Source organism: Brachyistius frenatus, unplaced genomic scaffold (genome assembly GCF_029030835.1).
Source record: "Brachyistius frenatus isolate BFR_SWC_R1_liver_20210118 unplaced genomic scaffold, ASM2903083v1 Contig_31, whole genome shotgun sequence".
NCBI classification, from domain to species: Eukaryota; Metazoa; Chordata; class Actinopteri; family Embiotocidae; genus Brachyistius; species Brachyistius frenatus.
This window is the reverse complement of record NW_027210630.1, coordinates 3,559,190-3,585,000: the sequence shown is the minus strand read 5'-3', so window position 1 is coordinate 3,585,000 and position 25,811 is coordinate 3,559,190. Positions and strand designations below refer to the sequence as shown.

At 39.5% G+C, this 25,811-nt stretch overlaps 4 protein-coding genes across 7 annotated transcripts in view; 1 reads left to right on the top strand and 3 right to left on the bottom strand.

Moving 5' to 3' along the window:
• Positions 1–1,505, top strand: part of aqp3a (aquaporin 3a) — a 7,316-nt gene extending 5,811 nt beyond the window's left edge. The window contains exons 5-6 of the mRNA XM_069699920.1: positions 1–42; positions 194–1,505. The exon at positions 1–42 is cut by the window's left edge and continues 176 nt beyond it. Coding sequence (XP_069556021.1) covers positions 1–42; positions 194–398 — 247 coding nt within the window. The 3' untranslated portion in view covers positions 399–1,505. The remainder of the gene's footprint in view (positions 43–193) is intronic.
• Positions 1,506–5,241: 3,736 nt separating this feature from the next.
• Positions 5,242–12,016, bottom strand: LOC138621656 (uncharacterized). Of its 4 annotated transcripts, none has more exons than XM_069699857.1 (7): positions 11,917–12,016; positions 10,902–11,299; positions 10,566–10,722; positions 9,321–9,440; positions 8,887–8,977; positions 8,349–8,518; positions 5,242–5,485 (listed from the first exon to the last, which is right to left on the bottom strand). In XM_069699857.1, exons 1-7 carry the CDS (start codon positions 11,966–11,968, stop codon positions 5,403–5,405), a joined length of 1,071 nt encoding a protein of 356 aa, XP_069555958.1. In that variant the 5' UTR covers positions 11,969–12,016; the 3' UTR covers positions 5,242–5,402. The 4 variants fall into 4 exon arrangements, with proteins under 4 accessions (XP_069555958.1, XP_069555959.1, XP_069555961.1 ...); XM_069699858.1 differs by having other exon boundaries at positions 10,566–10,719; XM_069699860.1 differs by having other exon boundaries at positions 5,405–5,485; positions 8,318–8,518.
• A 2,321-nt stretch (positions 12,017–14,337) lies between these two features.
• On the bottom strand, positions 14,338–19,956 carry LOC138621654 (arrestin domain-containing protein 3-like). The gene is made up of 6 exons (XM_069699856.1): positions 19,682–19,956; positions 17,575–17,632; positions 17,336–17,483; positions 16,543–16,639; positions 16,075–16,331; positions 14,338–15,820 (listed from the first exon to the last, which is right to left on the bottom strand). Exons 1-6 carry the CDS (start codon positions 19,935–19,937, stop codon positions 15,386–15,388), a joined length of 1,251 nt encoding a protein of 416 aa, XP_069555957.1. The 5' UTR covers positions 19,938–19,956; the 3' UTR covers positions 14,338–15,385.
• A 325-nt stretch (positions 19,957–20,281) lies between these two features.
• Positions 20,282–25,597, bottom strand: LOC138621653 (arrestin domain-containing protein 3-like). Its single transcript, XM_069699855.1, has 6 exons — positions 25,143–25,597; positions 24,505–24,562; positions 24,191–24,338; positions 23,070–23,166; positions 22,363–22,619; positions 20,282–21,608 (listed from the first exon to the last, which is right to left on the bottom strand). The coding sequence occupies exons 1-6, from the start codon at positions 25,567–25,569 to the stop codon at positions 20,943–20,945; spliced, it is 1,653 nt and encodes a 550-aa protein (XP_069555956.1). The 5' UTR covers positions 25,570–25,597; the 3' UTR covers positions 20,282–20,942.
• Positions 25,598–25,811: the final 214 nt, after the last annotated feature.

The window sequence follows — 25,811 nt, the reverse complement described above, 5'->3', positions numbered from 1 at the left end:
TATTTTCACTGCTATTGCTGGGTGGGGCACTGACGTTTTCACGTAAGCGCACAGATTTTAAGCATATATATATATATATATATATTTTTTTTTATCTATTCCAATGTGAATTTCCTTTCCTAACACGCTCGCATGGCTCGCTACTTATTGACTCTCATTCCTTGGAAACAAACCTTTCTCCTCCGCTCCACAGGGCTAGAAATGGCTGGTTCCTGGTGCCCATTTTTGCCCCGTTCCTCGGCACCATCATCGGTGTGATGATCTACCAGCTGATGGTCGGCTTCCACGTGGAGGGAGAAGTACGAGACATCAAAGAGAGCACACAGCAGGAGAATGTCCGACTCACCAGCGTCGGGGCCAACGACAACTCCAAAGAGCCTTCTAAAGAAATGCACTGAGCATGTTGGAGACATGCACCTTAAAACATTCCCATGTAAATACCGTCACACCAGCAGTTTTCCTTCCTGCCACAACTATACTACTTTATAACTGTTGGAACATTTCCCAGGACAGTTGTGTGTTTGCGAAATCAGACCACTTTCTTAACATCATCATATGATTGTATTATATTGTAGAGGAATGAATGTGTATGAGTAGAAACACAGAATTACATTAATTCTATTAAGAGATGAACATTTGGATCTTCGTGTCTACGCCACTCCAGTTTTAACAGTATTGTATGCTTTGTACCAATGTAGTTTTCTAGAGCTGTTAATAAATAAAGTTTGACATACTTTTGAAACACTAGTTTAGGACACATGTACACTTTCCTAATCAGTTCCTGTGCGTTTTCTCAAGTCCAGATCCTTTCAATGTTAATATCTCAATTAAGGGAAATTGTTAGGAATTTGAGGAATGGAAATATTAAATATTAACCTAGATATTAAAGCATGTGCGAATGAATACCTGCTCTCGAGTTTACAGTCAGTGACATGATTCTATCGCCGCAGACTGTGTTGTCTGGAGCTGACAAGATGGTGGTGAGGTTATTTCCTTCCCACAACATTCTTCACTTTACCGTTGCTATCTTAAACTGGCTATATTAAAGTCGCTGCGTTTTTATATACAATCCCTACTGCCAGGAAAAGTTTGAACCAGTAATTTAACCAGTAACCCCAAAATACAACGGTCATCTGAACTGAGAGTGTTTGTGTTTTGTATGTCAGTTGAGGGGAAATGCTTTTGTACTGATACAATAAAGTTCTTTCTTTTTTTCTAATTGTTGCATGAATGTGTATCATGTTACTCTCTTTTGGCACAAATGCTTCTAATTTCTGAAGGTGGCTGTGATCAGATTGCATCAGGAAAAAGAAGTATTGTGTATTTACAAGAGATAAATAACATGGAAACTTAAAACCAAGACTGCAGTCAGGGGAAATAAATGTGAGAAACACAACACTGCAAAACACAACATTGTAAAATATGGAAAGGAAAGAGCTCAAATGTATGTAAAAGCATCTTTTAAAATTGTTTTTACTTTAAAAAATAATAATAATCTAATCATATGCTGTGTCTGTTTTTGTGATTCTTGTCCATGACGATTGTACCAGCAGTATCCAAAGTTAAAAGCTAATCGGAAAGACAACGAACAGTAATCACTCCTTTCACTCAGCTGTGCTCTTTAATAACAATTTTATGTTCCTAAAAGGAGCTCCATCATTAAGCAGTGAACAGCAGTATTTTAGACTGCTATTTCAAGGCTACACTTTATTTCCAAGCATACCTCCATATCCACAGACCAGAGCTGGACCACTGTCCTTCAGCCATAAATCAAATCAAATCAGCCCTTGTCATCCAGGCCAAGAATTTCTTTTTACATAAACTCTTTCTTACTTCGCGTTTATCAACAAAATATGGAGACATGTAAAAGTGCTTGGCCTTTATCCGGCTTCTATTCAGGTTAAGTTTTGACAAGAGAATTCCAGGAGAACCACACAAAGGGCTAATCTGTTCTTGCATTGTTTTTATATTGGTAAACCAGAATGAATCAGCGGTTTTGTAAAATGATTTCCAACAAGTCTCAGCAGCTCACTTTGCGTGTTTGGAAGAAATTATCGGCAGCTTCAAAACCCTGCTCAACATGCACGCAGCATTCCTGTAAAAACAAACTTCATTTTTTTGTCTTGATGAGAATTTGAAGATGTAGATACATCATATTGAGTAAATATGACAAATTCTGTGTTACCTTAAAGAGTTTAGTCCTTTAAGAAATATATTTGTAAAAAAAAAAAGCATTTTAAAGGAACGATCAAAGAACAAATTATCCTTTAACTCTCCACTCCTGAAACATTGTGTCTTAATCAGAAGTAAAAATATACTTTACTGATATTATTTACAAGCAAAATACAGATAAAAATCGAATTGTACCCTTAATGCTGTTTAATCCAAGGGTTACCTGCCTGTTGTAGTCTACTGTCATAGTAGTTGATATTGGAAGTTTAATTGGTGTCCAATTTCCATTGGAGATTGTTTGACCTCGGGTTCATTTTTAAACTATCGGAGCAGCTTTTAACCGGCATTAACCACCGTTTGACGTGTGTTGTGCACTGAAATGCCGTGTTGGTAAATGACAACTTGCGGACTTTGCAGACTCCGGCTTCAAGTTCTTGATATTTGCTAGTGTTGCTGCAATTGCTCGTATCGCTTCCTCTAGCTCTGCCATCGCTGCCAACGTTGGAACGACTTTTTTTTTTTTTAAAACAAATGCTTGACTTCATCACACTTGGCTACCCGCACTGGTCTCTTGACTGGTCACCCTTGAGAGTGGCTGACAAACCTTCATGCGAACAGGGTTTCCAGACTAAATGTATCAAAGTGAGAGCGGAGGGGCGGAGTCAGGCTTAACAATAGGCAGCTGTTTTCAGTGGAAACCATCTAAAAACCGACTGTACACCACCTGGCTCCCAAACAGCAGAGACAAAGGTAGAAATGAGCTGATGCACATTGTGGAGCCTTTAGCAGCTAAACAGACAGACGTTTCCTTCAGGAGTAGGTGGAGACCAAAAACAGAACTAATTGGTGTTGGTGGGTGTATTTTTTTAATTAATTTTTTTTTTTTTTATCTCAGGCAGGCTTTCCTCCTGCTTCTGTTCTATATGCTAAGCTAATCAACACTACCAACAAATTAAAAAGTTTCAGCAAGGTGACTGCAGTGAAACCGAAAAACATTGTAAAGACATGAACAAGACTTGGTGGCTCCCTCAAATGAAGGAAATTCCTCTAAATAGTAAATTGTTGGCGGTAATGTAATATAAACAGTCTGCAGTTAATTGACTAAAACTTGCAAAACCACCAGTATTTCCTTTTAAAGAGACTCAGACAGCTCCCACCAGCGTTATGGCTGTGGACATGTGTTTTCTATTAGGAGCTGCCCTGCTTGGTGCAGTCTGCTGCTCAGGCAGCAGAGGAATTCTGCCATCAGACCTGATTTGATGTATTATTGTTTGAGCACATTTTCAACCCTCTGTGTTCTTAAATCATGACCGCGAGTTCACTGCATAAAATGGTAGTATCGTCGGTGTAACCCTGGGGCAGACGTATAAAGATTATTTCTGCTTTGTAGTCCATTCTGCTGGATAAGTGTCTCGTAATAGCATTTCCTATGTGGACGGAAAAAAAGACAAAGACAGGCCAACCGGTTGCCACTAGCCATGAAATAATAAAGAAAATGCTGCCTGTTTGAGAAGGACCTCAGCTTTGCAAGGAAAACAAAGACGTGAAAGTTTATATTAATCACAGAAGTGAAGCACATGAGCTTTTAACATTACATCTAGTGGCAGGGGGCATATCTGTGCATGAAGGCTTGTGTAAAAAAAAAAAAAAAGGAGCCAAAATTGAATGCTTTCATGCTAAAACGATATAATACCTTCAATATAGCATCTCACATACCAAGTATATTCGTTTTTACAGCAGTTGGTACTGAGTATACCTGTAAAATCTTCATTATATCCCTAAGGCCAAAGTGCTCATGCCGGAATCTCATCAAAGCATTTGCGCCTGGCCAGATTTCAGCATTGAATAACACACGTTCACAGCGAAAACAAGCTGATGGATATGTGGAAAAAGACCAGCGTGCTTCATCCTAATATTATAATGCTTGGTGAAAAAGAAAAACAAAAAGAAAGGAAAAAAAGAGGTAAATGTCTTTGTTTAAGTTCAAACAACTTTCACCTGATGTTTTACAGAGCAATAAATGTCTCTCACACAGCTGTATATGGACAGACTGTGGCTCTAATGGCCTTGTTTTCTCATACATTGCATGAAACACTTGAGGGAAGAGTGCGGTGCCATGTGCAGGCCATGTGTGATAACATCGACTCTCCTCTGAAGCTCCAGTGAATCCAAATAAGAGACAGCTACTTCAATAACTAATATTTTTGAAGGAATTTGGTGATTCCACTCTATTTACCATCATTTCTTTGGGAATTTGACACAGCAATATCAACAGGCAAATTTACATGAGCAGCACATGGACTCTCCTAACAACCACCAATGATAACACTGTAGATACACACACACAAAAATTGATGAAACAGATTTTTCCATGCTGTGCAGTCGACGGGTCTAGATGTGGAAAATACAACAACTCGGATCCTTGAAGGTCCGCATGGCACACATAAGAAAGGATAAATGCAACTTTAAACTTAATATATATCCATAGTCTAATCTTAAAGTTTGTGCAACGTTGTTTCTTATTTTGCCAGTAAAGCACACTAAGATGTGTCCAAATGAACCCAGCGTTTCTTTTCTGTAGTTTGTATCAGGATTAGCCAAGTTTAAATTTGGATCGGACGGGCACATCAACCCCAAGCAATCCTGCAAAATATGACTGCATTTCATTCTTTCATGTGGCGAGGAGGTCAGCATTCCTCAGCTGCTTTTAGCTGTTATTGAGTTTTTAAAAGGTTTTAGTCTTTACATTCCAAACTCCCCCCCCAAAAAATTAAAATAAAACTTGTCCATAATTACATTTAATTCTCATCAGGGAAACTCATGGGATGCAATTCTGTGAACAACTGAGCCTTTCTGACCACACAAAGTTGATGTAGTTTGTTTTTCACAGATGAGAATTTGGATGTCAAAGTAAAAACACGGTTTGCTGGGACTGTCAATCAGCGACTGTGACGAAGACAGATTTCCCACAAACGCATGCACATACAATATGTTAGCATGTGTCTCTGTGTCAAGTGAATTGAAGTGTGGTCTTTGTGCTGAGATAGAAATAGAGGAAACACATACATCTCAAGAGATCATCTGTTTATTGTTGCTTCTGCTCCTTCCTCCAGTCTTCTTCTCCTCCGTTACCCAAGCCTCAAATACCAAAATGTTGTCCAGACCACTTCACAGTCCAAAAACTTTTTTTTTTTTTTTTTTTTACTGCCTCATTGCTGGCTGATTGGTATTTACACATTTTCGGAAAAGTCATACGAAGGTCGAAGGAGCACCATGAACTGTGTTTCATCTGGTAACTGTCTCGTGGGAATAACTGTAAAGAGAGAGGGATGTGAGGTTTTTGTTTTTTTACAATCTTCAGTCTCTCAGATTAACTACTGCTAACCAATATATTGTCAGTTGTGCGCTTGTCTTAAATTCCCAAAACACAAAAGACAGAAGAATTGAGAGATTTCAGAAGAATTGAATGGAAACAACACACAGCAGCCAAAATCTTATTTTCAAGAGATTACGCAGTGCAAATTACATCTTTAGAGTCTTAAAAGTTTTACACTTTGTATTGGGTATTTTATATTGTTAATTTCTTTATGGTGCTCTAGTTCAAATTGGTATCTTACTTTTTTGTGCAAATTTGATTTCATTGAGATAATTTTGCAACCAGTGGGCAATGGAGTTATATTTAATTGCAGCATTTTGAGCTCAGATCACTTCCAATCCTGTTTGTAAAATAAAACATCAAAGCAGGAACAAGTAGTAACAAAAACTGGATGGTTTGATAATGAATCCTCGAGGAATGACTGTGAAACAAGATATATGCTCTGCCAGCTACTGAGAGTGCTGAGTCAGTCCTCTCACACACCCCTTATTCATACATGTGTCACTCCCACCATCTCCTGCCAGCAACAAGACACGTTGGTGCACATACGGCACAACCTGTGTTTGGACACATTTTCTATTGAAGTGTTCAGTCCCAGTGGATTTGAAATGACCCGATGACAATTCATCAAAAGTGCTGACTTTTGCCTGAAGGTGTTTGAAGGTGTGCACAAGATTCATATTGGATTAATATTGACCAGTGTCGTGGAGGAGTCTCATGACAGGATTATGATTTCTACACTATTAATCCAATGTCGATGTAAACACCCTCAAAAGTCAGTCAAAAGTTAGACCTTCACTCTCATAGCCTTTTTTTTAATTTATTTTTTATTTCATAGTCACTTTCAAAATATATTAATTAATATGTTTGTGCCAGGGTAACAGCAAGCAGTGAATACATTTTTTTTTTTAAACACACACACAAAAAAAAACAGGTTAATCAAACACAAATATTAAACAATTATTGTTGAAGCTAAACCATCAAGCCTCCTTTGCCATAAAAACAATAACCTGTGTCTTTTAGTCTGGCATGTGTATGTGGTTTGGGAGGGTGTGGGATGCCATGTCATTTTAGGTTGTTGTGTCCTGTATAGTAAACTCAGTGCCCCCTCATTAGAATAAATACTACCAGCAGGAGAGACAGGGTGTGAGCTGTCTGCTCTCTCTCAAGGAAGAAAAAACAAAAACTCCAAAAAGACAAATTTGACAAAGCAGAGGTTTTGCATCTAAATTACTGTTACATTCTCTCCCTCTGGCATTGTTTTGTCCAAACACGGATCTGCTCATTATTGTTAAGAGGAGCGAGAGATAAAATGAACCTGCCCAACAACACCCAGGCCTCTCCCCAAAAACACCACTAAAACAGCTTCTGGTTTTCTCTTGTAAACAGGCTCCTCCTGCTGGGAAGTTTCCGTGCCGCAGGGAAAGGCATGTTTTCTGTAACCGTTACCACAATCATCATCAACTTACTATGTATGTGAGGACTGCATCCCTACAGACTCTCTGATGCAAATATCATAAAATGATGCTTTACATAATACACCATATCACTCATCTTTGTGTTCATACAAGACATACAAGTCAAGTATGGTAAACATCTCACTTTATTAGCTAGATCACGGTTCGAAAAATCCTTTTGTAGTTAAAAAAACAAAAAACAACAACAACTAACAAGTGTACCACAAATTGGTAGTTCAACCAGGACGTCACATATATTTAAGAAGTCAGTGATGACAAATGTTGATAAAACAATAGACTGGCCCTTTTAACCACATAAGTAAAAGATCATGAGCAAATTTCATCTATTGATAATGACTATGGGAAGCGGTCAAAAACTCCAGAAAAAGTGAGTTAAGCAAACCATGAGATTGTTAGAAGTAGTAGAAGAACCCAATGTTAACATTTTAAATTCAAGTTTCTGTGATGTCAGTATCAAAACATAGTCAAGGGCAAAGTTAACAGACTGTTCCCCTCAGAATTCAAGCTATGAACACTTCGTATGTAAACTAAGTTAGGATTGTTTTTGAATATGTAAAACAAGCTAAATGTGTCACAAATTGTTTTCATGAAACATCTGCAAACTGTTTCTTGCAACACAACAAAGCTGCAATGCAACTGTAATTGCATGGTACTGAAATAGCCTATGAATCCAAACATTTTAGAGTGCATGTCTAAGTAGACAAGCCATATTTTGATATATAGTTACCAACAAAGTTAATTGCGAATTTAATTTCCTGCAGACATTTTAAATTCTTTACATCTGAGCAAGCTGATGACCGAGCACAACAATGTCCTCGACCTGCGACTAGAACCTCAGATTGTCTTATAGCGTAGACCCTAGCAGGCAAAGATTAGTTTCCTAAGTGTTTATCCAACTACAGGCTTAAGCCACGGCTGCTTTGCTGAGCTCCTAAATGGTAGTTATAGCCAGTCAACAAACAACGGCTGAATGCTAAAAGCATTCATTTTACAGTCCTTTCATCCAACAAGCACCCCTTCAGATCTTCCAACACCAGCAGTCAGTACTACGTATCTTTGAAAACATTATAGTCAAGTTTATACTCAACTCTTTCTATTCTGGCAGCTTCACCGCTGTTGTTATCTTCCTCTGGCAGCTAACCCTTAAACAAACAAGCTGATCCATGACACCTTCACGTTCACAAAATCCCCCTCAGATGCATTCGGAAGATAAAATGCAAAACCGCTGCACAATAAACCCTGCGTGCTTGCACAACCACCACCAAGTCTACATCTGCATAAACAGCATGACCTTCAGGCCTCGTACAGTGGAGTGACAGTACCATCCTTCCACTGGATCAGGATTTCTCCTCGCTGTAGAGTGGGGGAGGAGTGGGAGAGGTGCATGGCATGCTCGGTCAGCGGGGCTCTCTCACTGGACACCGGGCACCCGGGAACACTCACGTCTGGCCTCGGAGTGTACGACTTCAAAACGCACACCACCTTCTTCCTTCTGGCACAGCGAGTCAGAAAAGAGAGATCAAGTGACTCCGGGTACAATATTTTTACGAACAAAGCTCTGTAAAATGTCCTACCTATGATTTCTTCCATTTTCTCCCCAAATAATGTTGATATAAGCGTGTGGCTGCAGGTTGCCATTGTGTGTTTTCTTTTCTGTTTCAAATAACTACTGGAAATTGTTGTCATGTGTCCTTTCAAGTTCTTGTTAAGACCATGACTAAATTACATAAATAATTAATTCCTAAGCAAAATGTACATAAATTGTGTGTGTGTGTGTGTGTGTGTGTGTGTGTGTGTGTGTGTGTGTGTGTGTGTGTGTGTGTGTGTGTGTGTGCGTGCATGTGTGTGATAAGCACTCACCTATTAGAATAAACATTGAGGATAAGAATCACAGTCCCCAGGACCAGAGCCAAAGAGCTCAGAACCAACATGGTTATCTTCCAGCCCATCCCTATACACATTTACACGGGTATAAAAAGACCAAGAAATACATCACTTTACACAACCCACATTTCAGCTCATATTTACCTCTGTGACTCTTGTTCACATATTTGCTCATTTTCTATCAACACTGTAAATAAGCCCATTGAAACTCCTTTACAAATATTATAGGACACCCACCAAAACCTGTGCTCTGTTTTTTTCATGCATCTATCTCCATCTAGTGGTCGAAAAGTAACTATATTTAAAACATTAAAAAGACTTTAATGCTAGCTTATATACAGTATTGAGAAAATCAAACATTTCCACAGTAAAACTGGAAATCCATTCAATCTTTTACTGATTACACTTACCGTAGTCCATGCTAAAGAAAATTATGGTGGGATCTGCAGGGGATTTGGTGCTCAAAGACAAATGATTCACATCAATTGCAGCATATGGTTGTGTGACGTTGGTGCCCATTGCACCTACAACTGAAAGTAGAAAAAAAATAAAAATAAAAAGAAGAAGCAAGTCAACAAGTCATCCCAAATCGGTGATCATCCTGGGTTTGGTTTCTTTGTCATGGTGGTAAAAATACAGTTTACTAACTCTTTCAGAGCCAGAGTAAATCTTTAGTGGAGGAGGCCGTAGTTGTGCTTGTACATCTTCAGTTGTAAAAAGGAAATCAGTAGGAGCATGAATCAGCCGTGACTTGACAAATCCCAGTGATGGCGTTTCATGGAGTGGCTGGATCTCTTCTCTCTCAAAAAAAAGCTTGTAACAAAATCTGATTCTCAAGCTAAAAGCAGGCACGCTGTAATCAAATCTGCAGGCCACAGGAGAATACAGTGAACCCTCGCTATAACGCGGTTCACCTTTCACGGTCTCGCTGCTTCACGGATTTGCATCGTGCATTGAAATCACATTACGACTATATGTAACGTAGATATATTTAATGTCCAGTTCTATCTATTTCAATTGTAAAATAAAGGTTACTACTTCACGGATTTCGCCTATCACGGTTTCTATTTGGAACGTAACCCCCGCGAAAAACGAGGGTTCACTGTACATCTAATGGCCATACTGTATGGGGGTTTCTGGTTTTACCACAATCTACCTTGTCACACATTGCAAAAAAACATTTTTACTACAGCAAAAAACAACAGAAAGGTTTCGAAACATTCCTGAAAGTAGTAACCCTTAACTACTACTAAACACACAAATTTGAGTGTTTTGATTTATTTGACTCCACCGGCAGTGAGCCTTTAAAAGGATCAGTTGCTGAATGGTAACCTGTTCAAAAAAGGAATTTATTATCATTTTCAGGATGTCCATGTTTTGATTGTATGGCAACATCGCTCATGAAAGGAATGTATTTTAACATCCACGAATGCAGTGTTGAAGATGGTCACAAAAAAAAATCAACAAATAATAAAGAAACAACATTATGCAGGAGGACTTTTCAAATCAAAAAGTCATTGTTGATGCAATGTGTGAGTAAGGAGGATTAAACTACCAAAAACCCCTTTAAAAAAAAAGTGATCTTACTTTTATATTTGTCACACACTGTAGGAAGACACTGAGTAAACTACTGAGAGATACTTTGAGGTCCTTACATGTTTCAGCGTGTCCATGTATATCAGCGAAGTCACTTTGAAAACTCTCCGGCTCCAGTGATTTCCCCAGATGATGGTGAGGTTGATCCTGGTTATGTTTGCTATCTCTCCCATTGCACAGTGTCTGGTTATCAAGTGTCCGCCACCTGCTACCCTGCTTGTAAAAAGAAAAAGGGAGCCAAAAGAACACCCAGATACCGTAAGACTCCCTCCTATTCTGTAAAAATATTCCACAATATCAATTTCCTCTGAAGTTTTTGTTGGAAATACTCTGATTCAGGCCGTATCGTATAGAATACCACGCGGAGAAAACCTTTTACTTTAAAACGTTATCACCTGCTTGTGTTCCCTGGAGAGGAAGACCAGTGTGGATTGGTGTGTAGCACTAAGGTGCAGCCCCCTCCCTATCAGAGTGAGGTGACCTTTCTTGGAGCAGGCCCACGCCTGGCCGCTTGCCTCTCTGCCCGTGTCCACTCCTGCCGCTCCACCACCGGCCGTCCCAGCTCTGAAGACACAGTGCTGCAGGTGGACACCTTCGTACTGCTCTCTCGGGGCAGTGAGACACTCCCCGGTGTGGTGACTGCTGAGAGCCTGGGTCTGCGGGAGCCAACGCCATTCCTGCAGAGGTGAGTAAGGGCTGCATTGCCCCAGTGACACCCTGCCACCAAAAGCTCCTTCTGCCACTTGCAGACATTTACCCAGCAGCTTGTTACGAATCTTGAAGCCAGACACCCCTACCAAGGCAACATAAAAAAATTAAAAAAAAAAAAAATATATATATATTGTCATTTCAATCAAGACATTGCTGCCATTTAAGCTATTTTCACATAGATTTAAAACAAATGCATGCAAATCAGAAGATTATCGTTTCATTTCCAATACATAACAGCAATATTAGGTGGTATTATACTGTGCAAAGCCAAATGGCAAGTTATCTTTATCTAACTTTTTGTTAATTGGTTTCCCGGCTGGCTAAGAGCTACCTCCATTATTAACGTATCCGGTTATCAGCTGAGGGGGAGACGTAAGTTGGGCAGGGCAGGTCAAGTTTGTTGTTCACTTTCAGCCAATGTTGATGCAATACATTTTTATATTTGTTCCAACTTTTCTCAGAACAGGACTTTTTTTTTTTCAAATTTTTTTTTTTAAATGTCCTCCGGCTATTCACGACACGATTTTAATCAAGTTTACGCAAGCTGTAAAAATTTAATAACGTAACTGGCCATTTTCTTTGACGTCAAATTGGTGTCACCTCCCGTTTCAGCAGTCAGGAAAATTCAACTTCCAGCCGGGTTTAGACGCGCAAGTTATATTTTGCAAGTTGACTCGGTGACGTGGTAGCAGCTTTTACCTTGAAAAATCACGAAGACAAGCAAACAGACACACGGCAGTCTTCTCCCCATGGCGATAGCAGGCCGGCGGCACAGGCAGTGTTTGGGCTCTCCCGTGGTAATAAAGCTTGTATCCGCTGGGCAACTGGAGCAGCAGCAGCAGCGAGTGGGAGGGAACAAAACTTCCTGCACCCTCCGTCTGTGCATCCATCACACGGATAGATGAATAGAGGAGAGTGTATTCCTGCCGGAGCCTCTTAAGGGGGAAATGCGTCTTTTTTTTTTTTTTTTTTTTACCACGAGTGAATTTTCACTGTTTACATTGCAATTCTGTCCAGAAAACAATTTTTAAAAAAACAACAATTTTAAACTCTCAAACATCACTTTGGTAGATTTTAAAAGCTGCCACTCTCATAGGCTTTTGATATGAAAAAAAAAAAGAAAAAGATATACACTCATACACAAAGTGGTGGAACGTAACTAACTACCTTTAATCTGGAACTGTACTACACATTTTATTCCATATCAAAATTCCATTTGATACTGCTTTTTACTTTTACTTCGCTACATTTCTGCATTACTTTTTAGATGAAGACAGTGTATAACTCAACAATATTTTAAATACAACACATTTTTCAAGATCAAACCAGTAGTTTCCAACCTTTTTGCCTTCTGAGTTCTGACAAAATCAGTGTGTGGTGTTATGGCCCGGCTCGGTGACCGTAACAAATGACGAGGCACACGGAGGATTAGACTGAAATAATGTGTTTATTTAATTAAAAATGAACGAAAGTGCCAACAGAACGGTTCTAATCAAAATGCTTAATAAAGAAAACATGCTGTCCAGAGAACTATAGCAACATGAAACTCATAAGGTCTGACACAGCCTGACGTAGCGCCAGGGGAGCAGAAGTCCACAGACTGTTGGCTTTTAAGCAACCTGGAGACAGTGGCCAGCTGCCTCCAGTTGCTCTGATGACTCCACAGACAATCCAGGAGCCAGTGGTGCTGGAAAACAGAACCAAAGACAACACACAAGTCCTAGTAGAGGCCCCGGGGGCCGTAACAGTAGTCGGGATCACATTTCTGATGTCTGAGTAGTTAACATCTCCACAAAATAAGAATTTTTCCACCTAAACCTCTGTAGATATAGTAGTTTAAATTAGCTTCACCTCCAGCAGCTACAACAGTAATATGCTGCTCATACACTGATATTTCACTATTATTAATTTAATCATGTCATATATAATAATTCATCAGTCAGAGAGATGATTTGTGCTAATACAGCTGTACTTTTACTTACATATGATTTTTCATGCAGGACTTTGACTTGTAATGGAGTATTTTCACATTACTTTATTGGTATTTTTACTTCAGTGAAGGATGTGAATACTTCTTCCACCATTACATTCACATTCCTTGTTCATCACTATGGCAGGCAGGAAAATGTGTTTACAACCACTGCGCTACAACTCCATGGACTACTAATTAGTTTTAAAGAGCATAAATCTGTGAGGAGAAAATAGTGGATAGCAAGTTAAATAGGATGGCCCACTCGTTACTGTGAGGAATGGGACAGCTTTGGGGGCCTGCATGGTCACATGTTGTTTTCTTCAGTCATGATTCAACACAAAGAATGTGATCAAAATAAGGCAAGAAAAAAATTCAAGTTCCCCTTTACCTGCGAATCTGAAAATAATTGTTTTTCTGTAAAATATTCAAGGTTTGTTTACCACTCAAAAACGTAATTTCTTGGTTTGCACCGTGGTCATCTTTAGGCTTACATCTAGAAAAACTAAAGAAGGTAAAATGTTGAGAACTCCCGTGAATAGATAAAGATCTGAATTACAAGGGAGGCGTGGTTAGCATTGTCGCCTCACAGTAAAAAGGTTCAGGGTTCAAATCCGGGCATGGGCCTTTCTGTACGGAGTTTGCATGTTCTCCCTGTGCCTGCGTGGGTTCTCTCCGGTTACTCCGGCTTCCTCCCACCATCCAAAAACATGCATCTCAGGTTAATTGGTGGTTCTACAAATTGCCCCTCGGTGTGAATGAGAGCGTGAATGGTCTTTGTTTCCAGGGTGTACCCTGCCTTCGCCCAATGTGAGCTCGGATAGGCTCCAGCGCCCCCGTGACCCTGTTCAGGATAAAGCGGGTATAGCTAATGGATGGATGGATGGATGAATTGCAAGGAAGGAACTAAATGGAGTTTGCATGTTCTCCCTGTGCTTGCGTGGGTTCTCTCCGGGTTCTCCGGCTTCCTCCCATCACCCAAAAACATGCACCTCAGGTTGGTTGGCGCCGCGGTCGTGGCAGTCTGTTGCAGCAGCTCCCCCTCGGGATGCTGCTGTAGCAAAAGAATTTCCCCTCGGGGATTAATAGAGTTAAATTAAATTAAATTAAATTAAATTAAATTAAATTAAATTAAATTAAATTTAATTAAATTAAATGAAAACAAGTTTTTAATAAACCTGATAAACTTCAAAGAACTTTAAGTTATTATTGTTGATATTTGACACAGATACAACACCATTTTTTGACCTTCATTTCTCCAGGAAGTCCCATTGAAATAAAAAAAAATCTCCTTTAAAAGCAAGGTCATGCCAAAACAGGAGCAGTACACACTCACAGCACATTAAAATACAACATAGAATGTGACATATACAACATGAAATACAAAAACTCACCAAAAGAATGCTAATTACACTCAAGTCCCTCTCAAGAACATGGTCCAACCTTACACCCCAGCCCGCTCCCTCCGCTCTGCTTCTACCAATCGGCTTGTTGCTCCCTCACTGCGAGCTAAACACTCTACAAAATCACGGCTGTTTGCTGTCCTGGCTCCTAAATGGTGGAATGAGCTCCCCAATGACATCAGGACAGCAGAAAGTCTGTACATCTTCTGCCGTAAACTAAAAACGCACCTCTTCCGACTTTACCTTGAATAGGTAACACTTTAGTAGCGCTTAACATGGCACTTACTGATAGCACTTTGTAGTTTGGCTTTCTTGAAGAAATTGTATTTTCTTGATTCTTGTTGTTCTGAGTTTTGTACCCTCATGGTTGTAAATGCACTTATTGTAAGTCGCTTTGGATAAAAGCGTCAGCTAAATGAAATGTAATGTAAGAAACACAGTCATGTCTTATTCACAACATTCTTAATGATAAACTGAAGATTTTTAATAGATATAAAATGATCTAATTTGAGATATTTAGGAAATCTATCCATTCTAAATAAATCAAGCAGAGCTCATATATTTTGAGTTTTAGGATTTGACCATGTTGAATTGTCCAAAGTTTAAGGACTGTCAGTCTTTTAAAACAGCCACTCCCAATTCAAATAATCTATAAATTTTAATTTAGTCATTTAATCCATGTAAAACACGAGAAATTCACTTTTAGAAACAGCACATATTTGATTGACTGGATTATAAATAGTTCAGAGGCCTTCATCATTTGTCAGCTCTAGATTATTTGTGTTAAATTTTAAGCTCATCTTTTCTGATCTGACCCACTGCTGCCATAAGGGTCATTAAATGGGGGGTAAAGGGACACATATGCTGGAGGTCCTCCTCCCTGTTGAAACTGAGGTGGAGCAGTAGGAACTGGATGCTGCACTGTAGGAGGTGAGAACGCTGCAGATGAAAAACCGTATGCAGGGGCATTTTGTGGCCACTGGTTGCTATAGCCACTTGTCATGTTTGCATACTGAGTGGGATCTGGTGCTGGGTATCCATAAACACCTGAGCCTGGGGGCACAGGAGGGAAGGCGGGAGAAGGGAAGTCACTGTAACTTGGGCCCCCGGCAGCCCCGGGTGGGTAAGGCCCCACAGGCCCACCGGGCTGAATGGTAGCAGAGCCAGGGCGAACGATGATCAGTGGAAACAAAATCGTGGGGTCAGTGGCAAATTTAATGTCCAAATACACCTGAGAAACAAAGACAAAATGAGACAGGAAATCAGTCTACAGTACTTATAATTTGAATCAAAGTGCCATGGATGGAACTATTACGTAAGTTAGTTGTCCTCACAGAAAAATATGATTATTGTTTGCCAATATACTGCACATGTTTATTCAGCATCATACGCTGTACTTTTAAGAGATATTGTATTGTTATATTGTTTGCAAACAAAAGTGATTAATTGATTCCTGAGTAATGTCACTATTTCATTGTCACATACCTTGAGAGTATATTCAACTGTGATGAGTTCACAGTTATGGAGAGAGTAGACAACATCAGCAGGAATCATCAGTTGGCAGGAGGCAGTTTCCTGGGAGTTAGGTGCGATAGTGTCCCCAACCACTTTGGCCAGATTTTTGTAAGAATATGTCTTGGATGCATGGGCATGGTACACTACTCTCTGGTCTATGCTGAATTTGGGCCTCATTTCTTTGGAAGAGGAGTTGCAGATTTTGGCAACAATGGACAAAGTGTCACCTATCAAAAACAAATCATAACATCTGAATAAGAACAGTTTTTTTCTGAAATAATGTCCCCGCATATTAATGATTGTGTATTTTTTTTTAGTACACCGCATGTACAAAACACCACCTTAACCATTTAACCAACCATCATGTGACTTAATAATGAAACAATGTACAAAGCTGCACACATCTGATATCAGATGAGATACACTGAGTCACTTTACCTGGAGAGCAAACCTTTTTGGAAACAGTAGCAGACATTTGGACCTCGCCACTGGTGAATTTCCCCATCTCTTTATTCACGGAGCCAGACTGTTGATACTATAACAAGTCATGTAAACAAAAATGTTTTCCATGTCATCTCAATGCATCGTAAAATCATGTTGCTATTCATCTTTGGATTAAACTACCCTTGTCATGGCGAACACTGTATAAGTGAACTCTTTAACATCTCTTCCTCCTCCATTTTTTTCCATGACTTGACGACTTTGATTGAAACATTGTAGTAAAGTAACAATCTGAAAGATCTCTGTTTGGTTGTCTTTGGTGGCACATATGGCGATAGGCAGGTATTGTTTTTGGACTTCACGTCTCAGAGATCCAAACAGTGTCCCCCTGTGTGATGTTGTTTTTTGGTTTTTTTTGTTCGGCCACCGTAACTGTTACACAATGCTAGCAAATATCAGAAAAAAGCAATACGCCACATCTTTTTCTTCTTCATACACCAGTTCACACAGAAGCTTGTTGAAGAGCTAACCTGTTGCACCCCTTGTAATTTCTCACAGAAACGTCACCACAGACACCCGGATTGTATACTTCTTGATAAGTAAACAAACTTATTAAGAAGTAAGGATGAAATGCAAAGGCTTTCATCTGTGTGCCACAGGCTCAATCACCATTGTGTTATCTTCCATTCTCAATTTTAGTCCACAAACTAAAATTTAAAAATGTTAGCACATACAAGCCAAAATTATAGTATCAATATCATAACTTGTATCAATGTGATGTCACACTTACCATCATTTGATCACTGTGTGGTAAGGACTTTGAAAGAAACTTAATCTCCTTTTGTTCTGTAGAGGGCATCCGCCAGCTCCTGGATATCTTCGCTTGAAGTGCGTAGACAATTCTACCATGATACCCCTTGAAGGATGATGGCATGTCCCTGTAAGACAGTACCGGAATGCACATATTTGCAAAAGCAAAAAATAGCACTGTGTCAATATCAGACATATTAGACAGAAATTCCTACTTACCCCTGAGGGATTTGAAGCCTGAACTTAAAAGAATGGTCCCCTTCAGGAAGTACAGTCCCTGCAAAAGAAGTGAGGACGTTTGATGTTACCTGTAGAGACTTTACAAAAGAACCTTCACCGACCGGATAGATTTATGTATTGTGGGAAGTTCACATGTGCAAATTAACTAAAGTCATGGGTAGCCTACCAATAGTTGTACGTGCAATTGTTTAGCCTACTTTCAAATGTGTTTGCAGATGTACATACATGTAAAATTGGGCCATATTTTGTATGAATACAAGTCCGCAAAGGTGTCATGCATTTGAGTTTGTTGAGGCTGGCACAGTCTCACAGAGGGGGTTTCCACCTTGCATCAGCATGCTTCACCTGGCATTTCATGCAGCTACAAATGCGTCTCGCATGACCTCTTGTGATGGGAGCATTGTCATGACAAATTTATTTTCATCATACAAATGTCCTTGTTACACAGATTAATACCACACCAAGGCCAAAGAGGTTTTGTTTTTTTTGCACTTATTACACTTTAATTTTTCACTTTTGCATTTAATAGCAATATCGCATAAGGTAATGCAAAAAGTTTTCTTATGAGGGGCAATGGCAAGTTTGGTAAGCTAGCACTGCTGAACATTTAAGTTAAGATACATCCTCAACATGTACTGATTTTAATATACTTCTGCTAATTCTTGACTCCCTTCTTTTTTCCAGCATATGTTTATATGACTATGAACATATAAAACTGTAACTTACATTTACTAAGATCTCAAATAAAGGGCACTAAATTGTGTGTACTTTTCAAAGGTTAACACATTTATTTTGCACCCGTTTTGCGAGTGATTTACTAAGAGTAACTGCGTCTTTGATATCAGGTGCAAATCGCTGTATTTAAATGAGGTGTTTGCGAGTGTTAAAGTGATTCCAGCCGTTCTGTTAGCACGGCCGCAAAAGGAAGAAGAAAATCTGATCCCATTGAAATTAAGAAATATAAATATAACAAGAACAAAACGCTATATAGGAGGTTATCAGTGAGTAAGTCAATGCTGTGGGAAAAACAAAAAGATCAATAGATAAGTAGCTAGATGGCGAAAAAAAACCCGGCTTATGATAAAATGTCGGCAAATAAAACAGGAAGGACGGTGGATGAGATGCTTTTAACAAACACTGAGCAGCAGGTCCAGCTCTTTCTTTGATGAGCAGGTGAATTAGTTTCATTCAGTGCCTTCCGAGTGCTCGGGAACCTTATGTACCTGTGGATTCTGCAGGACACATTCAGGACCCGGGACAGCACACCTGTCTAACTGGACTGGGTGGGATATCCAAGCAGCATTACGCTGGAATGACTCAAAGCCAGGACAATGAGGAATCGTAAGAAGTTTTTTGCTGGTATTACGTGACTCCCCTTGTCAGTTGGCTGTCAATCATCATTCAGTTCATTCAATAACTCAGACGCAGCCATCTCCCGGATGTCCGCATCTGGTTAATACGTGTCTTTCAGTCGTACTAAAATACACACGCAATCACTTCTCCTGTTTCTACTTTCAGGTTTAGTAAATATCATTGCAGGTGCTAAATGTATGTATTTTTATTTCCCTTCCCAGTATTTTGCACCTTTAAGCAGAAACGCCCAATATTACATATGCATTCAGGAAAACACGCAAAATGGACGACGTGTGTTAAATGGCACATTTGAAAGACGGAATCCTCACTGCACGTCGTTAGTAGATCAGCTTGGACATATTTTTGCGGGTTGTGTAAAGTTTGCATGTGATTTTACACACCCAAATGTTGAGTAAATCAAGGCCTTATAATTTAAAAACAAAATTTATCAATTTCTATCTTGACATTTTTAGGAGAGCAGAAATTTTAAATAGGCTAACTTTAATCTAGGCATATTTGGACGTTGTATACTTGTACAATAAAGGACAGCATTGTGCAAACATCCTGAGACAGTAATAGGCTATTAAAATGAATGGGTACAACATAGTCGTGGTCTAAAGTCTAAAGGTCTTTCTTATCAAACGAACGCTCATAGTTTTATAATAACGTCTGTCCACGTGTTTAAAAAAAGAAGAAGGATGGAACAACTTGCTTTCACATTTCTTTGGCTTACCTTCATCCTTTTCTGCAACTAAAGATTCCTTGACTTTTAAATAGATCCTGTGCGAACTGTGCGACTTCTTACGATCTCCAGTTCCTTCGGTCCAGTGCACGTGAGCCTCCCCTTTGACCTTTACTTTAAAGCTCTTGACTTTGGTGTCTTTTGTCAATTTCAGACTGACCGTGCCAATTATGGTATCTCCTTCAGAAAAAGTGCCTTCTTGGTTGAGGGTTTCATAAATCAGTTTGAAGTCCTTTATTGGAGACATTTCGGGTCTGACAGCCAAACGCGCTGTAATTCCTCAGACTACTCACGACAACAATCAACAGTCTGGAAACTATCTATGGCTCCGCCCGAAGAGTGAGATCATACAAACGCCTCCACAATTGCCTCATGTCAAGCAGTTAAGACTGTTATTATAACCTTGTACTAATCAATGCACGTATCCTAACAACACAATGCACTGTTGCACAACTTAAGGTCATGATTGAATATTGTATATGTTATGAGTTTAATCCAATAAGAAGACTATTTGTCAGATTTGAAAATTGCTCAATAAGAGACCCTTGATATGATGTGAAAGATCAGAAGAATGAGATTTTTTGTCAAGAATTTTACTAAGTTGTGGACAAGAAATTTCATCATACAACATAGCCCTACATAACAAAGTCTTCCCACTCATTTTGAAAGACAGACAGAAATACTTTACATATCTTTATTGAAATCTACAAGTAGCATTAAACACTGGAAGTTGGTTGGTCAACTTCAAAAAAAGTTTGCAAATTTTAATGAAATTGACAGAAGTAGTTATCTATTATCAAATTCAACAGACTGGAAATTATAGAGGAAAAATATTTGTCCGTAAGAGTTGATTGCTTCATTAAAAAAATATAAATTTGATCTATAGCTTATATTTCCAGATTCTCTTCATGAGCCTAAACAAAAGAGAGGTAGAGCGAGCGAATGTAAATTCATTTTGAAAAAAATGACACTTCAAATGTCAAACAAGACCTGTATAATACAATGGATGATGACTGAGACTGGAGTAATAACATTAGCACCTTGACAAAGGCAACTGGCCAGATAACAACTATAACATACAGTACAAAAGTCCTATTTTTGTACCTTTCTTTGTATATAATTGCTTAAATGCTAACAGTACATTTTGCCCACAATCACTTCCTTATTTTAAATTTACACTCTTCAAAGACACGATTCAGTGTTTTGTTTCACAATTTCACAACCACGATTTGTTTTTTATGCATCCATTCAGTTATTTCGCATCAGAGTTTTCAGTAGTGGAAGACGGGAAAAGGAGTGAATATGATGGAGGACCTTCATCAGATTGAGACAAGAAGTCTGTATTCATCATCGGTGCAGAAGGCATCAGGTTGTATGTCGGTACCTCAGGGCGCTGAGAAGAAGGGGTTGGGTGGATCTCTGAGGCAGATGGGGGCGGGTGAAACAGTGGGGCGGGGGGTGGAGGATGAATCACAGAAAAGGATGAAAATGCTGATCCATACAGAGAAGGCAGCTGTGGCGCTGGGTTATTGTAGCCTTGTGTTGGTTGAGAGGGGAATACACTTGGTGGACCGGCATATGGCGGTGGGATGTCTGTGTATGCAGGTGGTGGTGCCGAGTATGTTGGGACTCTCGGGTTTCCATACCTGCCTGAAGGTGGAGACACAGGATATGGGCCCATAAAAGGGGCATGAGGAGGGAAGTCACTGTTTCTTGGGCCCCCAATAGCACCTGCTACAGAGGGACCCAGAGACACCGCAGGGGGAGGGAAGTCACTGTTGCTTGGGCCCCCAACAGCTCCACGTGGATAGGGACCAACAGCCAAATGATTCTGACAGCCAGCAGCTAAGTCATGAGGTATAATTAGCACTGGCAACTTGACCTGTGGATCGAAGGCAAAGCTGATGTCCAGATACACCTGAGAGAAAATACAACTCCTCATTAGTACATGATACTTTTACTTTTAATATAGAACAGGAACAAGAAAACCTCTTACTTTGTAGCCTGCCTGGACTTAAAACTCTGCCTTTCTCCTGGTAGTGTGTTCACCTGCTTGGCCTTTGTTAAATTAATAATTCTTTAATTCCTTTAAATTCTTATTGGAACAAGTCATACAAGCAGGGTCTAGTGTCTGGATTTGGCAATGAAAAAAATTGCAATGGTAGTTATGTGTAGCGGGTATGAAAGTGTTGCTTTGAGCAACGATAATGTTGCCAAAGCATGTCGGTACAAGTCATACTACCATAGCTCTCAAACAAATAGAAGCACGGGTGGTGGATGTGAGAATTGAGGGGAGTAGAGCTGGGATGCCAGGACTGCTGTTGTGCCTTTCTAAGGAGTTGGGGGCCTAACTTGACAAAACAAAGGTGAAGCTGAGGTTTCCACGTGATAAACCCAGTGAGAGGTAGTATCTTAGTTTGGTGTATGAGCATAGCCTGCATAGTGTCGGTATAGCATCCTGTGAATTAGTGAGGCATTTGGAAGAGAAAGACAGGTTGGAAGATTGAGTCAGTCAACCCTTGTGATGTTATTCTGCATTAATATGACAATTTGGGTGTACTTTCAAACAAAACTTTAAAAAGTAAGGTTCTCTGTTAGCTTCAGCCTGCCTCAGTGTTGTGCGTATGGCTCCACTCCCTTTTCAAACTGTGTCAATTGTAAGTATAACGTACCTTTATGTGGTATTCCAGTGAGATAATCTCACAGTTTTGGATTGTCAGAGCCAGTTCACGTGGAATCTTCATTGCACACTTGACCTCCTTCTGTGTTTTGGGTTTAACGGGGGTGTCAAGCATTTTGTGGATGACACTGCTTTCATGTTTGGTACTGCTGTTAGCATGGTACACGGTATCCATGGTTAAACTAAATTTGGGATTCATCTCACTGGATGAAGAGTTCCTGACTTTTGCAACAATCATCATTGTTTCACCTGTGTGGAAAAGAACACAATATTTTACATTAATTTTCAATTTCATTAACTTACATATTTTGTAGGATAATGTGGTGTGCTCCAGAAAGTGTGTTATACAGTATAAAGACTACCTGTAGGGCACAATTTATGTTATATAATATGCTAAACCCCACCCACAATATTTGAAAGTACTATCTAAGCCAAGTGTGGAAATAGCACAGTGATTATACTGTTTAAAATGGGGTCAGGGGGTCTTTTTCTTTTCATGCCCCAGATTTTGATTATTTTTTAAATGTTTTATTAAAACTATCAGTAATAACAGACTAATTTAAGGCAGATATTTTAAACTGTCAAGGGCATAGGTTGAACTGGTACCACTGATATATTCATTTTTGTAATCAGGTATCCAAGGATGCCACAAAAGTAAGTTAGCATGCACCCACCACAGCTGAAAAGGAATTGTATTACCTGGGGCATAAGCCCTCTTGTCAACACTGACATCCATGTGTACGTGTCCTTTGGAGAAAAAACCCATCTCTTTGTTTGTTGAGCCAACTTGTTGTGACTAAAATTAAATGAACAGAGAAAATAATTATTTTTGATTCAGATCCATTAATAAAACAATGAAATGCATGATTTAAGATGCTATGACTGATATTTTACGAGAGCAATTTATCAAAGAACTGTGAAAACAATGTTATAATGGGAAACTAGTTGCTCATTTTGATGGGTGTACAAAGAGTTATTATCTGAATGTGCAGCTCCCCTTGGTATTTGCGGAATGTTTTACTGAGTTTCAGTTAATTGGTTAGCTGTCCAGTCTGTACAGTGACTGTTTTGGTTCACTCTTGCCACTTTTATAATTTATTAGTCAGCTGTACAAGGTAGCAAAAAAAAAATCAAAAAACATAAATAAGGCCACTGTATACAGCCTGCTCAGCGTTAAACAAGACACAGACACCGTTTTAGACTAGCTGGTGAACACAGTGGTGAAAGTAGCAACTAGATTGCCAGATATTTTCCTCATTGTTGGGAAAGTGAAACTACAGAGCTGAAAGAGAGAGGATATTGGATTTCAATCCACCACAAACCACTGCCTACAAAAGAAATAATATCCCTGACAAATGCCTGTAAATGATCCACAGTAACTGGGGGCATGATTCCTAGAGACACATTGCTGTTGTGGATTAAAATAATTTCAACTCCAAATTCTAATAGCCAAAGTACATGTTTTGACTTTTCATAGCAGGAACAGCACATGTAGAGCTCCTACACTTAATGATAGCTGTTTTCTATTTAACTATTGCAGTAAGTAAAACCAGAATGCCAGTATGTGGAACAGCTGGACTGACAACTCTAAATGGAATGCACCCATCATGATTGGTAAAAGTTACTTTTACAATTACAATTTTCCCTCCATAAAATGTTTCAATGTTTGCTCTGAAAAAAAGCCAATCACCTCCATTGTACAATTTCAGCAGATAAACAAAGCGGTCTGTGTGACAAGACGGAAGTAGGACTTTTGGCATCCACTTAAGTTATGTGACATATCAGAGATGTGTGTATGCATGATCAAATATTTTACACACCATCAGAGACTGAATATTTGGAAAGGACTTGGAGGCAAAATTTATCTCCTTTTTTGCTGTTGTGTCCATCCTCCAACTCCTGGACAGCTTCGCCTCTAGTCTGTAGACAATCTTTCCATGGTGCCCCTGAAAGGAGGAAGGCATGCTCCTGTCAAAGGGAAACAGCAGATTCGTGTCATGATGTGAATTACATAAACACCCATTTAAGCATGTGCAGGAAACAGTTCTTTTTTTTATGGTTTAAAAAAAAAAAAAATACAGCCTATTACAATTTGGAGGGGCAACCATGAGGTCAATTGTCTACCTGCACTTACCCTGATGGTATCTTAAAGCTGAATTGATAGACATGGATCCCTCGGGCCACAACAGTGTCTGAGAAGGAAGGGACTCTGTTAATGCTGACAGCAGTCTGCTATTTCTTGCTACCTATTAAGCTACTGTGAATACTAATAAACATTGTAGTGGAAAGTAACAAAGTAGGCCTAACTTAACTTGAGCAGTATAGTCTACTTACTCTAGTGTACAATACAAGATATGCCTGCTATTTAATCTACTTGATTTCAGTATTGTACATTTTGTCCACTACAATATGGCAGCTGCAATTTAGGCTACTTATTGGACAGTGCAGTTTAATTGAATAAACGGCCATCTTAAGGCCTACAAGTTATCTCAAACTAGAGCAAGTTTAACATCACTGATGTGTACACTTAATGATATTCCAACGGTTTAAAATATACAACTTCTTTCTTTCTAAATGATAGGTTTAAATTGTTTTTATATTGTGTTATTGAGTACTTAAACATCACTGAGGTGCCATGACCATCACTGGACAAGAAAAGAATAAGAGAAAACAGCATAAACTGACGGGCAGCGATTAAACTGAAGGCCTACATCATGTTAAGTCACTGAATTGGTTAAGGCATGCTTTACTAATAAGACGACAACCGCCTACCCTTGGAGTTCTCTGGGATTAAAAACTGCTTTAGTTTGAAGTATCTCCTGTGCGCAGAGTATGTATGGGTGTTATCGCCTGACTTTCTCGTCCAGCGCACGTCAGCGTCTCCTTTAGCTTTAATAAAAAGGCTTTCAATCGTGTTCTCCTTCGCCAAGAGCAGTGTTACTTTCCCCGTTATCGTGTCTCCCTCCGAAAACGTCCCGGACTCGTTCAGCAAGTCGTAATTGATCGAGAAGCTTTTAATCGAAGGCATTGTTGCAGAGAAGGAGTCCAAGGAGTTTCGACCTAGAAAGGAACTCGGTCTACGTTCTCGCTTACAAATGTTTTCACTGCATGGTATTTCTGGACAGTGAGGCCGTGGCGTGTGGACTGTGGTATACGGACACGCCCTATGGAAGTGGTATTCAAAGACCTCTGCTGCCATCCACTGTGGGAAGGAAAGACTGAAGAGCGGATCGCAGGAAACAACTGCAGATCACTGGGATGACCGCTATAGACGTTCGTACGCATGCGCGAGTCCAACAGGTTTCTTTTGACAATACGCCTGCGCGAGTTAAATGCTTATGAAGTTCAAATTTGCTGGAAAATTTGTGGAAATGTGTGATAGCAGGGCAAACAAAGCTATGCGAATGAGCTTTGAAAAATAATCAGCTTAAGTTGTTGCTC